At 28.9% G+C, this 14,560-nt stretch overlaps 1 protein-coding gene across 1 annotated transcript in view; it reads left to right on the plus strand.

Moving 5' to 3' along the window:
* Nucleotides 1-2,365: 2,365 nt before the first annotated feature.
* The window catches only part of LOC148232412 (insulin-like receptor), a 205,864-nt gene continuing 193,669 nt past the window's right edge, over nt 2,366-14,560 (plus strand). The window contains exon 1 of the mRNA XM_088191299.1: nt 2,366-2,745. Within this exon, the coding sequence (XP_088047425.1) occupies nt 2,666-2,745 (80 nt within the window). The 5' untranslated portion in view covers nt 2,366-2,665. The remainder of the gene's footprint in view (nt 2,746-14,560) is intronic.

Below are 14,560 nucleotides of genomic sequence, written 5' to 3' on the forward strand. Positions count from 1 at the left end.
CAAACGAATTTGAATATGTGTCTAATTAGATGTTATTATAATACTTAATTTTAATTTTTTCTAGATAACATGTTCAAAAAAACTTTCACCTGTTCTTTTTGGGGAATGGCAACGTCATTAGGGTAGGTCAAAGATGGGCTTACTCACAATGCGGTTCTTTCCCCCTGGTTGACGCGAGAGTAGATATAAGGTGGTTCATGTGTTTTTCTGGGCCACCAAGTTATTGAATGGTCGAAGGGCTTTGTATAAAGAATGACCCGGACTGCAATAAATCTCTCAATAATTTACGAATATTAGTCCAAAATGATACTTGTTAGTTAGCACGGCGCCACGCTCAAAAACCACCAGCTGCTACTCCCCACTGTGTTTCCCGTACTGTTAGCGCAAACCTAACCTAAACGAATTAACCTCTATATTCGTTAAAATTAGGTTTAGGTTTGAACAACATATGGTCATCGCGCAACTGTCAATGCCATGCTAACTGACAAGTACCAATTTTTCTAAGAGTAATTATATCGTTATATTGTAATCCAGGTAAGTTTGAACACACGTCATTGCGGTCATCACTCCCTTTCTCTTTTGTTTGAGTGACAACAGAAATGATGTCCGCGTCATTCAAGCATTGAATATTCAGATCATTTGAATCGCAATCAAACCACTACATTTTTAAAGCATTTTAAATTTTACATTAATCTGCATATTTAAAATATCACTTGCTGCAGTTCCCTCAGAATCCAGTACATCTATTTCCACGTTAAGAAGAATCTTTCTCCACGATCTTTCACGAACGAACAAGACTGCTATTCCATATATATCATCCAATTTCGTTATTTTTTTACAGAAATTTAGTAAACCATCGTTTTTCACAAGTATTTTAAAAATACTAGAACAGAATAGCCGTTTCATTGTTTATATAACATCTTGGTCCATGGATTGAATTTTACTTGTAACATTAGGCGAAAAAACATTTTAAATATGCTTTAATTCGGATAATAAGGAAATTTATATAGTAACAATACTGCTGTATGAATGTTTTAAAATATAGTTTTAAGATGGTTTGATAATTATTTAAAAAAAAAGTACCACGGTGTACTACAGTTGGGATCATTGTTGTTATTATTAATGATATAGTTAATAATATAAAAAAATGTAAAATACATCTGTTTGTTTGCAATGATTTTACCTTTAATTTAATTTATTGCGTTGGTGATATTGATAAAGAAGTTGTGGTTAGCTTAAATAAGATGGGTTTAAAACAAACGTATTTAAACTAAATGAGAGTAAATGTATGTTTTTTGTTATAAAGATACATATGTTAGATAATAATATAAAAATAGATATAGATTACTATATTATAGAAATTATTGATAATTTCAGATATTTTTTATTTTATTTTAAAGTTCTATATCTCTAGAAAAAAAATAATAATCCATTTGTATTTTTCGTGTCAATAAATTTGTTTTTGTGTATTAAAATGTAGTTTATTTTAAACGTTTCACAATTTACCACTTATTTTGCACATGCAAACAAAAATAATTCTATATTCTCAAATATAATACAATACATACTTTTTTTCGTGCGTTTCATTATATATTTCTGTTTTTTTTTTTACCATGAATACTATATTTATAAGCAATGAAATTAAATTTTAATGTTCGATTAATATTTTTTTTAAATATCTTGAATTTGTTTTTTTCTTTAATGTTCGGAAGCTGAAGTTGAATGACCTTTTTAAAAAAAAGAACGTTTATTATGTATTAAACAAATGAATGTTGTTAGGTTTTGTAACGAATTAATTCAAGTTTTCATTATTTCTTAAAATTTATTTGTTTATATAATATATAGAAATAAATTACATTTTTAAAATAGATTCGCTGCAGAGATTTATTTATGAATGTTTACTGATGTATATAAATGTATAAACTAATAAATACATTTGTCCAATATAAACAAATAGTACCGATGAGTGTTTTGAAATACGAGCACGTTTCCGGAACGAATTAAATCGCTACTATTTGTTTATTTATTTATCATTACACACCCATGTATAAATTTCCGTAACGAATCTAGTTTAAAAATGTAATTTATAATTATATATAAACAAATAAAATGTATAGACAAATGAATAAATATTTTTGTTTGAATAAATTTGACCCTCGGATAACAGGAAAGTATCAAGAAATGTTTAATAAAAATAAACAAAAGTAAAATTGTATAGGAATATAAGAAAGAAAAACATAAACAGTTAGCGGGCCGCGCGCAACGCAGCTTGACAAGGCCAGCACGAGCGCTTGCGCGCGTAGTATTTCTCTAGTAGTCCGTCGATTTACGAGGAGGTTGCTATACAGCGAGCGCCCGATCGCATAGTTACCGCCCGTCTACCGCGTGGAACTGTCGTGCATTGAGTTGCTTCTCCGCGCTTGCGCGTTACGGCCGTCGCGTCTTCGCGAGTGCGTCCCCGCGCACCGCCCCCCGCCGACTTACCACTCCCACCGCTCGCGCATAAACAATTCCCACGTGCGCATCAAAACAAATCGGCGGGCGGCGGTTGTTTTCGTAGTGAGTGTGTGTGCGTAGTAATCGTGCTAGCGATTGTGTGTGTGCGTTTCCCTTTACAGTGATCGTAGATCTTTTCGGTCGCGATGGTGTTTCGTCGCCGACGCCGATGCGATCGCCGGCGTTGAGTCGCCGAATGGAAGTGATGACGTTCTGTGTCGATTGGATGCGGGAAGCCGAATTAGATAGGTGAGGCTACGATTCTCGTAAACAAGTGACGTAATGTCGAACACCGACGTAAACAACAAGCTATTCCCGCCAAAAACCGCTTTACGGATCGAATCGGCACTTGTCTTTAGTTTTTTCTTACAAAACTTCATCTTCCACTTTAAACGTTAGAAGCAGACTTCTTACTCCCATTTTAAAAATCGTAAATCTATGCGATAAATTTAAATGACGCATATTTGCGTGTCCCGGTGCTTGCGTATAAATGTTAGTAGCTATGTCTATACAGTACTTTTAACACATTGCTGATAATTACAAAGATACCTAAGTAATATAGCAAACTAATAGACTTATATCTATGAAATCGTCTTTACATTTACAATTTAACAGAATTATGACAGTTAGAAACAAGTAATGTTTTTAATTATGATTGTCTAACGAATCTATCCATATATATAATTTAAAATCTTTAGATTTGTCAACGTGTCACATAAACTCCTCTTATTAATAGCACGCTCAATTGGATCGAAAGCTATTTTAATAAGGAAAAATTACATCTTAATACTAAAAATATTTCATATAAATATTTTATAGTTACTAGTGAATTACCACAAGTGTCACATCTATTTTATTCAATTTATATATATAATAATATAATTTGTTTTGATGATTTAAAAAAAGTTGATCGAGATCTAATCTCACGATGATTCATATATTTTACAACTTAACCTTAAAATGGTGCAATAACAATTATAGCTTAAATATCAATCAAAATAACATAGTTTAATATTACAAGACCAGTTCGATTATTGCGAAAACGAAAATTGCTCACAGCAAAAATTCTGATCATACATAATCTATATACACATATACATACCTATGTATATTTAAAAATACGTAAATATATTTTAAAAATAATGTCTGTGTTCTGAATATGTATGTATAGCAGACGTTAATATGATTTTAATTTAATTAAAAAATATATGAAGGTTTTGATATTTAGTTCCAAGCACTTAAAATTTTATATTTAATTTTAAGCACTGATTTTTTGCCATAGTGGCATTCTTCATTCTGCAGATACATTTGTGTATAATATGACAGATGCTAACTCAAAACTGCTGTCCGAATTATTCAGTTTGTATAAATTCCATAGTTCTTTAGATTGCTACTACTAATATATATTCATTTTTGTTTGTGAACTTCTTGTTTTATTAAATTTTTCACCAAACTGATACAAACTCATCAAGTTTTAGCTCTAACATCTCGTTTAAAAGTATGTAGTTTATCTTAAAAGGTTTTTGTGTATCCTAACTTTACTTGAATAATATTGCCAAAACCTTGTAAATGTAAGTTCAGTTCATTAATTTTTCTTTATTGTAAATCTTTGTTACAACAGTGTAAACATAATCAACAACTACTAAGTAGACATCTTATCATTGTATTTCTTTCATTATAAACTAGTATTTCAATCAATATATACGACTATGATTTTATTTTAATTATCCATCTGTGAGATTAATAAAATCTAGGGAAACCTAATATGTGATGTTAAATTGGAATTATAATTATATATTAATCATTAATTCCGATCTCCCAGAAACAATTTAAAAAATAATATATGGTCTTTCACGCAATAGTCTTAGAACTTTGAAATCTTTAGAATGATATAGTCACTGAGCTGAGGAAATTGTTCCAAATATTTAATCTAAATACATATCTTTCGATTCAACTCCATGCAATAAATTATGTTTTTTTTTTATTAAAACGTGTAAACCTTTTCCTTACCATATCTCAGACACGACATGTTATGTATTGTTTTTATGACAATCTTGCATTATTATTCCCTGATGTGCTAAACAAACATTTCAGGCAATATCAACAGTTCTTATTTTAATTGATGCCATATATCGAAGATCAAAATCACCACTCTCCTTGAATAAATCAGATATAAGCTTAAAATAATGGCATTGTTAAACCTCTAGAAACTAAATTTCATAAATATTAATCCTTGGTTTTCCCGTTGCGGTTTTACGGCATAAATACTTTTTATAATACTTATCAATTATGATTTTATTATAATTTACAAGACATATAGTATAATTATACTATCACAAAAATCACAATAAAAGTACAAAATTGATATAAATATGTACTACATACAACATACTAACATAGTATCGTATGAGTAATCAAAGTAAAATGATTTTTTCTTCTTTACAATATTGTATTTAAAAAGTTGTAAAAATTGTTTTTGTTTATTTTATCTTAGCCAAATAATTCCTATATAAATTTACTATGGAATCAAAGTGTTCTAAAATTGTTATTTTGATATTATATTTCGGTGATTTGTGCTTCAGTGGTTGGTCCTGAATCGTTTTTCCCTAAAATTTAATTTCTCCAAAGTTGAACGCCATTATATATGTACAGTAAACCCCCCAATAACACGGTAAATTAGTAACGTGCTATTCGGGTGCGTGTGGACTAGAAAATACTCGTACATTTTTTGCAATATCAGACGCGTGTGGTGAGATATCATCCCTTTATAAAAATAACGGGCACCCAAATAGCATTTTCCCAATTTACCGTGTTATTGGGGAGTCTACTGTATGTACATACATATGAAACATTTAAAAGCAATATCATAACATGTTCCAGAAAAGACTTTATAATATTGAGAATCGTTCATCTTTACAAAAATATATTTTATTTGCTCTTTTAGCAGAAACATTCACTGTTGAATTATTTTTTTTGAATATTCTATAGTTTAACGGCCGTTGGCGATCATTCTTTTCTTAACCCTTTACAGTACTAGGTTCATAATACTTCTTAGAAAAAAGTATTTTTTTAATTAATGTGTCATGTTTTCTGAATGGTCGTATAGATCTGGAAAGGCTTATTGAGGACATGTGTATTTTTCTTTTAAATATATTACTAATTTATATATCTACATATATGGTATTAATATACAAGCTTAGAGCAATTATATTTTATTATTTAGATTAAATAAACATAAAATAAGCGGCTGTGAAATATATAATAGTAGTGAATAGCTATATTTTAATATTGTTTTGTGCTCAATTATAGTGTAAAAATAGCGTTATGGCTAATTTAAGTAAAGACAAAATTATTATCAATTATTTATTTGTAGCGACTGATAGTGAACTTTTTCAATATAATTAGTTAAACAGACAAGCTGATATAATAAAAAATATTAGCAAATCCAATGAATGCTTAATGAAATAGTTGAGTCAAAAATACCGTATGAATGTCAAGAGCTAATAGATTTATTTATAGAGTATTTAAAAGTGGCTAATTTAAGTGAAGACTGTGGACTATTTATTCGTAGCAATTAAATACGTATTTTTATAAATTTAATTAGTTAACTAGACAATATGACACTACAAGCAAAATATACACAAATCCAATAATTGGATAATAAAAGAGTTTAGTCAAAGAATGTCGATGTTGAGTTGTGCGATCGATTCATTTTTAATTATTACCAAAAGATCAGTCCAAATTGTTTTCTCCACATATTCTGAAATATGTAAAGTATTAATTTGATTTTTTAAACTCATTATTATTGCTTTGATCAGTTTCATAAAAAAACGTGTGCTTTAACATCAAAGATAAAAAAATCCAGAACAGTTTTATTATCTACCGAATTTACCGCCGACAAAGTGGATACCTTCCATTCTGGAATATATTAAGCACCCGCAGATCATTTGTATGTCACACATATGGAGACATTTCGCCACATAGTGCACCTCATCTGATCCGTTTATATTTATTTTACTCTCATTACTCTTCTTCAATCTTAAACAGTACAGTTTTTGTATCGATTGACCCATTTCATGCGTGCTAGACGCATTTCTTCTGCATACACACCATTTCTTAATCACGCAAAAACATTCATAGTATCACACGATATTCATCAAATATAGTTATTTTTACCCTCGACCTAATTTATTTTGCTATTTAATTTTTTTTTGAAAATGATTTACAGTTAAAACCGACAGACTGTAAAATTTGTTCCGTCAACAACAATTCTTCACTTAGATTAAATTGTTGCCGATTGGGTATTATTTTTTTACTATTTTCACAATGAAATTGGATAGAAAAATAATATAGTAATAATCATAAATGAACGATAAATATTTTTGAGAAATCCAAATTTCTGATATATCTTCTTTATGATTTTTTTACATGCTAGTATATTGGTTTTAATGTCTAATTAAAAAAGTGTAGCAGTTAACGTACTTTTTCAATACAATTAGTTGAATAGACAAGTTGATATTACGAGGAAAATATTAGCAAAACCAATGATTGGGTAATGAAGGAGTTGAGTTAAAAATAGCGAAAGAAAGTCAAGAGCTAATAGATTTATTTATATTGCTGTTTTTTATAAAGCACTTGCAAGTAATCAAGAGACTACGCTAATAGCAAAATTCTTAGCGAGGCTTAGATTATTTAGCGAAATCTTTTATTGTAAAAATATATTTTTAGTGGAATATATAAACCGTGACGATTTTATCAATCTTTGATTAAGATTTAACGGTATAGCTAAGAAACTCAACATTAAACAAAGCATATTTAAATTGTTGAATCTGTTTTGGAATTGATCCAATATGTCTTGTGATATATTACAAAATTAGTTTTTTTATTGGAGATATCAAATTAGAAAGAATTTTAAATTTAACTTGTAACTCAAAAATTCTTAACTTTGCTGGTTATAAATGTTAACTCTACAGTGTCTAATATTTTTTTTTTCAGTTCCTGACCAAAGCCATTTACCTGGGTATCTATTAATTTGCTCTTACTTTTATTTATTTATTTTTAGAGCAAAAAAAAAAGTAAGAAAAAAAAAAACTTTTTGTTTCTTATTAAATTATCTAGCACTTTTTTTTTAAATATTTATGTTATCTTATTAAGGGTTTTAGCTAATGGGTTAGAATGATTTTTATTTCTGTCATGGTAATTTACTTTAAGTTTATCAAAATAATCGCGTAAAGTGTCTATTTTTAAATCTTTATGTATATTTGAGTTTCAGACAAACCATTGGGCATGTTAACTCTAGAAGCAACTACTCGTTTCGAAGATAAGCAGTCTTTTTATCATGCTTTTGTATGTTTTTTTGAGCATAAAAATGTCTTCTATTTGTTTCCGTATAAGCAGCATTATTATTTTATACATACATATATGATATTCCATATGAACTGATATGTACGAATGCTATATTAACCGCAAGATTGGAAAAATCTAAGAAAACCTAAACTGTAAATATCGATTGCATTTATTATAATACAATAATCACCAATTCCGATTTCCCGGACACAATAGAAATTGAAAAACGCCTAAGTTCATATGATATCCCCTATGAACTTTTGTACTTTTGAACTGGTAAAAGTACCGAAGATCATGAAAGTTTATTTATGATATACAGTGAAATATATTTGTAACGAATACAGAAATAACGAAATTTCCATTATAACGAATCTTCAATTTGTCCTCAAAAAACTTTCATACAAAATGTTTTCATTGTAACGAAGACTGATCTCAGTATAACGAAATATTTTGCTCTGAATTTAAGAATTATGTTACAATTTGACACAATATTTCTCCGAATTCAGTTCGTCTTTGACTTGGCGTTTGCCGGATGTGTTCACAAACTATTATATATTCAAAGTGTTTCGCCGACTCTCAAACTTTTTTTAACAAATTTTATTGTGTTCATTACAATATCTTTAAAAATGGACAAAAAACGATCTTTTAATCTTTTTATGTTGTAGTAATATGGTAATTAAAAATAAAATAAAAATATATCATCTTCATTACATTCAATATAACGTATTTTCAGTATAATATAACGAATTTTTTCTACTGTCCCGTGAGCTTCGCTATACTGAGATTTCACTGTATTATGAATTTTCATTATCATAGTGATGCTTTTTATATGTAATGAGATTTTGCGGATGATTGAATGGAAAATATTGATTTCAAGAACTTGTGATTTAATTGACGATTGACAAAACTTAAATACTTTTATTTATCTTTGATCTTTAATGGCTTTAATGAAAGAGCTTTTGCTTATGGAATAGTGAATGCTAGCTATCTAGAGCTTCACTTTTTGTGGTAAAATATATAATATATCACTTCGATTGAATATGTTTGTTGTTAAAAACTGTTTTGATGATTTTTAATATCTATTCCAAACTTTTACCTGTGTCCAAATATTGTGTAAAATAATCGTTGAATAACACTTTTATTTAAGCGACCAAGTATTCTATTAACCTCAGTCTTTCACATCACAAAAGTATTTTGTGATGTAAAAGATGGCTCTCAAACTTATTCAATATAATTACAAGGTTATTTTAAAAAAGTTTCACGATGATATGCTTAAAACTACTTTCTTGCTTGTTCTATATTTTATAGCAGTTTTAGAGCTAATGTTCTTAATTTAATCATTTGAAGATTCACACAAAACATTTAGGCTCATAATATATTTGTTTGACCAGCGGATAATAGCAACAATTAACAGCGTTATCGTTTCTTATTCGGCAGATAATTTTGTCTATTTCGCGTAATAGGCAATTCACCCGACCGATTTAAAAGAACCGCGAAATTCTAATAGCGACGGTAAAAAACTAGAGCTTTTCAGTGAAAATTTTGCTATTATAGTCACGTTTTAACTTTGTCCCGGCCGCCCACAGTCTCTGTTGACCAATTACGTGCGTCAGACCCGAGAGCGAAAGAGGTTGGAGGGTGGTGCACGCGTGCGGGCAATACCTGTCCCGTTTTCGGAGTTAAGACGTGACTGCAATGAGGCTCTAAAGCCGCCAAGATGGCATAAGGATAAGAGTTATGGTTCATTTGAAACCCATCAAAGTCGTGATGAACGTTGTAGTTAAGAAAAAGTGGGACTTAAACTAATATAAGCTGGTCACAATTCGCTAAGATAAAAATGGGACAGGGAAAGAGTCTCTCTGGTCTCTGGTTCCTCGTGGCGTTGCATGCATTTTACTGGTCTTTCGATGAATAGAATAAAATTCTCATTTATAACTAATAAAAATATAATATTTTTAAATATCCAATAAAATTTAAAATCCAGCAAAATAATTCAATAAAATGCTCCATTGTTTGTATGCAACTCGGTAATATACCGTGACTTTAAAATATAATTTCTCACCCAACCTTTGATTAATTAAATAAATAAAATTAATTTTATGGTTCAGGAACTTATGAAAAAAACGCGCTGTGGTGTAAGCCGGTGCATTCACATGGTGAAGCAGTAGTGTTATTTTAGATATTGCAATTTATGGAATTCAATAATATAAGCTTCCGTATTTATATTTAAATAGATTTTATTAAAATGTGATTAACATGTTTCTGGAATGTATCATGGCCATCAGATTATTCTTTTATTGCCAATTATGTACCTCATTGCTAATTGTCAGTCTTTGTCGAGTGTCACACGATGCACGTGCGCGACTTTAGTTCACATTATTATTCACGGTAAATAAATCGAATTTTGGAAACTTATCTATTTTTCCGATACTGAACGAATATTTGTTTTCTTAGAAACGGATTGTCCGTTAAAGATATGGGTTTTATCGATGGTTAAATCCAAAGTGCGATTTGATGCGAATATGACTACTAAATACATATATTTTTAAAATACGATATTTGATTCAATAACATTTAGATTGATAGTATTTATAGAAGAATATGATAGATTGAAAAAAATAATCGCATAAGTCGTAGTGTATTTTTAACTTGGGTTGAAATTAAATTTTGTGACAATAATACATGGTTTTTGTACAAATTATTACTTAATGTTTTATTTATGAGAATTTGCGTTTGTGCGCGAAGACTTCTTTGTTTTTAACGTGTTGTCCTTGATCTCTAAAATACACGTGTGGAAAAACGTAACTGCGTACAATGTCAATGTCGAGTTTAAATACGTGCGTATATACGCGTTAACGTTATTTTTTATTTGTTAATAATTTCATATAAAAAAACAGCAATTATTTTATGAAGGTGAATCATATATCTTTCGACTTTAAAAAGTGCGACCAATATTTTTTTTATTTGTAATACTCATACATATTATTTATTTTAAAATAATATGTTTGAAAGCTCATTTGATAATTTTTTAAATGTAGCTTATCAAATATTTCACAAAAATACACAGAAAAAATAGTATTTATTACCAGGTTTGCCCGGGATAGATTCGAACTTATTCTTTATTTATTAAAATTAATTTTATTCATCATGTTATTACAAATTTATATCATTATACGTATTGCATTGTTTTATTACAGTAACACGTAATCGGTCGTCAGTACGTCGCTGTTCAGTTTCATTGGCACGTACTGCAGTAGCATGTAATCGTCTTTAATAAATAAAAGTTGTTTTATAGTATAGGTTAAAATCGTTATTTTAATACTTTAATAACACTACAGTTCTTTTCACATAAAGATTAAACAATTAAATGTATATGTAAAATATTTAGCTAAATACATATTTTTTAATATTGTATGGTCGTAAAAAACATTTTTTAATTGTAAATAACTTAAGCAACTAGCGTATAATAGGTAACTAAAATTTATAATTTAGTACGGTTAAGTAAATATATTGGTTTCAAAATTCATAATGTTTAGCAATGCGTGTTGAAATATCAACATACAGTCAAAATATTAAACCATTTAATATGGTTAATAACCGCTTAACAACTTACCATTTACCGATCTATTTCTTATTGACATTCTTAAATGTAAAAATATGTGCAATAAATTCCTCGCGGACGTATATATCCGCGCGTTATAATTTTGTGTTTGAAACATTATTCTACCGAAATTTCCTATAGAGGTTTAATTTTCTTATATGCCTTCTGTAAGATTTTTTGTTTAAGATATACTTTTTTTATTGGAAACACATTTGACATATATCTCACTTACTGCTTTTAACAAAAATATAACGTTTTAGTTCAAATTCGTCATCCAACTCTTTTTTTTGTTGGCTCACACTATTTTGTATTTTAGGTTTTTCTCTCATTACATGAATATAAACTTTGTTACAATATTAAAAAAATAATGCTTGTCGCTATTTAAATAATTGTAGTGGAATATTTTGAATTTTTAAATTTCTAAATAAAAAATACATTATGTATTCTTTTTTATTTCAATTATGCATTAGCAATAGCTCAATTGTAGTATTTTTGTGTAGCGATTTTTTTATTTTATTGTTATTTGTACAACTAATAGCCGACACAAACAATTAAAAAAAAACACATTGTAATAGCCGAAATTCTATAAATTACTCATATTTCCGACTTAATTATTGTGTAGCTGTGGTATTGAACTTTCATTTTTTTTTAAGCAATACGAATATATGTTGTCTGTGTTATGCAATTCATTAAAATAATATTTTTTGAACATAGTAGTAGTTTCTTCGGTATAATTAAAACTAAACTTTATACTGATTCAAGTTTTAAACACTTCTTAAAATAATAATAAATAGTTTTGATTATTTTTATTACTTTTTATAACATACATCAAACTGAATTGTTTGATTTTTTATACCTTCACAAATATATTCGATAATTATAATATTTTATAGTTTACTTACTGTTTTAACTACTGACTTAATATATTGTATATTTATCATTCATTGATACTATTTAATGTTTATTTAAATGACTGGCCAAAAGTAAATTATTTACCCAATAAATACAGGCCTATAAAAATGTAAATATACAATTTTATTAGCGAAGCTTAATTTAATGAACATATTAGAAAATGCATCATATACTTTGCTTTATTTTTAGTTTGACTTAAAAGTGTAATTGTAAACGAAACCGTGAAATTTTTAGTTTTATCTTTTTTTAAATATTAAAAAAAGTACTACAGAAACAAATGAATTATATAAATCATTTAAACAGCTTACCTATTGTATAGGAAATAATTAATCTTTAATCAGCGTTTAATTTAGTATCATTATTGGTGTACATTCAGGCGTTATTTACAGCTGTAACACCAGCGTGTAACAATATTTTAGACCGGTTAACCGGTAATCACGAAATTCTATTTGAAAAGAATCACATAATTATGTTTACGAATGGTTATTATTCGCAAAATTGGCGGAACCTCCGTTCCCATTGGACACACAGCGCTTTCCGAACTCGGGCTCGCCAGAGCGTACAATTAAAAAGTCCGACAGGGTCGGATTATCGAAATGAATTATCAACCGACCCAGCATGTTCCGCAAACCCATTCGCGTATTCAATAACCGGTTCGCCGGCGACTCGGACGGAAGCAATTAAAAGCGTTCCCTGGGGTCGGTTCCGCAGAACCGAAGGAAAAACGGCTCAGAAACATGAACTCGCCGCATATACGCCTACTCGATGCAGTTCGCTTTTCCGGGAACTGCATTGAGTTATGAGAAATCGACGGGTGCATTGTGTTCGACAACGATCTGGGGGGTTACTGGGTGCTAGGCACGAAAACTTGTGTGTGCATAATGTCGATGCTAAGTGGGAAAGAAAATTGTACAACGTTGCAAAATGTGTCGAGAATTTGTATGTTGCTAAAAACGTCATTAGATAATATTTTTTTTAAATAGCAAATCATAGATTAGAGACACTAAAACGTTTATAAACTTTGATTTAGTCTGGTGATTTACTGTTTACCCCGTTGTAACGCATTGGGCTAATGCCTATCGTGCTACAGCGGAAATATATATATTTGTGATTTGAGTGTTTTATTCTTGCAAAAGTTTATAGCCTTTTTGAAAATGAATTAGTGAATATTTCAATACTATTCAAAATATTTTTCACTGCGCGTCAGCATTTCTTACGTAACAAAAAAGCGGTTCTAAAAATTATTGTACGTTTTTGTCATATATGTTAGATTTTCAAAAAGAAAAAATATATTATTTTTTACTACTCTACCACATATACATAACTGTGAGTTCAAATATAAGTTTGTATGTCCAAAACTTATGCACAAATCAATGCAAAATATAATATGTATGTAATATATATCCACCCATATTTTTTGTATTTTGTGTATTAATTTATATATGTATTTAAAATACGATCGTATTTTAGAATGTAATTTTACATATAATTCATATTTTTATGGCAAAATATCTATTCGTGTAATGATATTCATTTCAGAAAAAATCAAATCCGTTGTGTTACGTTTTTCCGTTTTCTGACAAATTTGAAACTTCAAAGTACTTATTTTATCACAAAGGGGCGTCCAAAAATAAATGATAAAATCTTAAAATAACGGGCCTCTAGACACTTTTGCTTAAACCGACTTCATCCAGGGATTTCCGGGGATTCTGAGATGAAATATATTATTGCAGTATTTTAAAATTAATAACCCGGATTAAGACTAGAATTATTTAAAAGACAAGTAACATTAAACATCTTTCTTTAGAATTGGTGTAAATTAAGATTTGTTCATAAACTGTTTTTTTAATTTAAAAATAAAAACACTGAAAAAATATTTATTCCAACTTTTTTTCAACAAAAAAAAAATTTTTTAGGGTTATTTATATAAATAATATAAGTGACAGAAATATGTTCTAAAAATATTTTCCTCAAAGAACCCAAATAAAATATGATCTAAAGCATAAATTGTAACTAAATCTAAATTTATTTGGTTCTTTTGCCATGTAGAAATATATATTTAATCCTAGTAATACTAGAAACAAAAAGAGGCTCGCCTTCTAACAATTTACAATTAAATGCAAGAGGCGCGAATCTTCCTTTTGCGCGCTTATCAGTTAAATGAGGGAGACAAGGACGAACATTTTTTTGTACGATGTTGTCATT

This window comes from Plectrocnemia conspersa, unplaced genomic scaffold (genome assembly GCF_051122295.1).
Source record: "Plectrocnemia conspersa isolate PC_06_02 unplaced genomic scaffold, ASM5112229v1 ptg000009l, whole genome shotgun sequence".
Classification (NCBI taxonomy): Eukaryota; Metazoa; Arthropoda; class Insecta; order Trichoptera; family Polycentropodidae; genus Plectrocnemia; species Plectrocnemia conspersa.